We start from the raw sequence: 1,225 nt of genomic DNA, 5'->3' as shown, positions 1-1,225 counted from the left end.
ATAATGTACGTTGTATTAAAAAAAAATCAGACTTTAAAGAATTAATCGCTGAGGTCAACTCATATATAAATTTTGCAAATTCTAAATTTAACCATGTTTTCTTCGTATTCGCGCACGTACAGTGCTTAATTATATCCTGCATTTTATATTTGAAAGAAAATTTCTTTTTGTTACAATTTAATTATAAATCCTCAAAGGTTTTAATTAAGATATTATATAAATAATACTGTAAAAAATAGATGATTATGGACGCATGTCAATAAAAATTGACAATTGTTATTGTTGTAGGGTCGAGAAAAACCGAACCTCTGAACGATGTGAGAGGAATATATGGACGGACACCAAACGGACTGGGCAGATTCGGCGAAATCACGAACACGTGGCGGGACGTAAAGCGGGGTGAGTCAACAAATCACGTTTCCATTTACGGATTAAATAATTTTATTTAAAAAAATCATACGTGAATCCATAAAATTGCAAGTTAGTCTGATATTAACGTTACGTATAACAGTGATGTACGAATAGAACTATATAATACGGTGTTTTTAAAACTTTAATTATTTTTTTTTTAAATGGCTCGTAACCATATATATTGTTTTTTGCAATTCAAATATTTTTTATACATTATTATTTATGAAATTTTAAACAATAGTATAAAACTATAAATGTAAAATTAGATGATTGTAAGTGTAATAAAAGTTTTCAATTTTTGGTGAAAGCGGATTATTCTATTTAGTTTAACAATGCTATTGTATCACTTTATAAATTGCAGTGTTGCTACATTGCTAGGAATATATGCATTCTCAATTTTGGTTTCGACCTAGTTTCAAATAATGTGCGTTGCATTTTTGTTTCTAATGGAAAATTGCGTTTTTAATCGGGGACCATTGTACGCAAAAAATTGTAATAATGAAAATAAATGATTTTTGATAAATAAAATCTTGTATCAAAAAGAATGAAAATTGTCAATCATCTTTGTGAAATATTTTTACTCTTCTCCAAAAAATATGGCTGCATCTTCACTCTCTTGGAGTGAAATTTCCAAAAAATTTAGAGAATATATTATTGATTAGATAAACAAAAATGCGTTTCTTAAATATTACAAGAAATTTTATAGTTGACCGCGCGCACTGAACAATATTAATACTCTCGTGAGCATAAGAAAAGCACACTTTTGATTCTTTTTATCCTAAGTTAGAGAGCGCTATTCTCTCTCTCTCTCTCC

General features: G+C 28.5%; 2 protein-coding genes across 2 annotated transcripts in view; both read left to right on the top strand.

Annotated features, from left to right (window-relative positions):
• The window catches only part of LOC108750969, a 55,824-nt gene extending 55,035 nt beyond the window's left edge, over positions 1 to 789 (top strand). The window contains exons 4-5 of the mRNA XM_018490851.1: positions 289 to 399; positions 773 to 789. Coding sequence (XP_018346353.1) covers positions 289 to 399; positions 773 to 789 — 128 coding nt within the window. The remainder of the gene's footprint in view (positions 1 to 288; positions 400 to 772) is intronic.
• Positions 301 to 1,225, top strand: part of LOC108751058 — a 30,904-nt gene continuing 29,979 nt past the window's right edge. Inside the window, exon 1 of the mRNA XM_018490999.1 lies at positions 301 to 399. The gene's annotated coding sequence lies outside the window, so the exon portion shown is untranslated. The remainder of the gene's footprint in view (positions 400 to 1,225) is intronic.

The sequence above is a fragment of the Trachymyrmex septentrionalis genome, unplaced genomic scaffold (assembly GCF_001594115.1).
Source record: "Trachymyrmex septentrionalis isolate Tsep2-gDNA-1 unplaced genomic scaffold, Tsep1.0 scaffold40, whole genome shotgun sequence".
In the NCBI taxonomy this organism is placed as follows: domain Eukaryota; kingdom Metazoa; phylum Arthropoda; class Insecta; order Hymenoptera; family Formicidae; genus Trachymyrmex; species Trachymyrmex septentrionalis.
The sequence above is the reverse complement of the archived record's forward strand: the minus strand, read 5'-3'. Positions and strand labels throughout refer to the sequence as shown.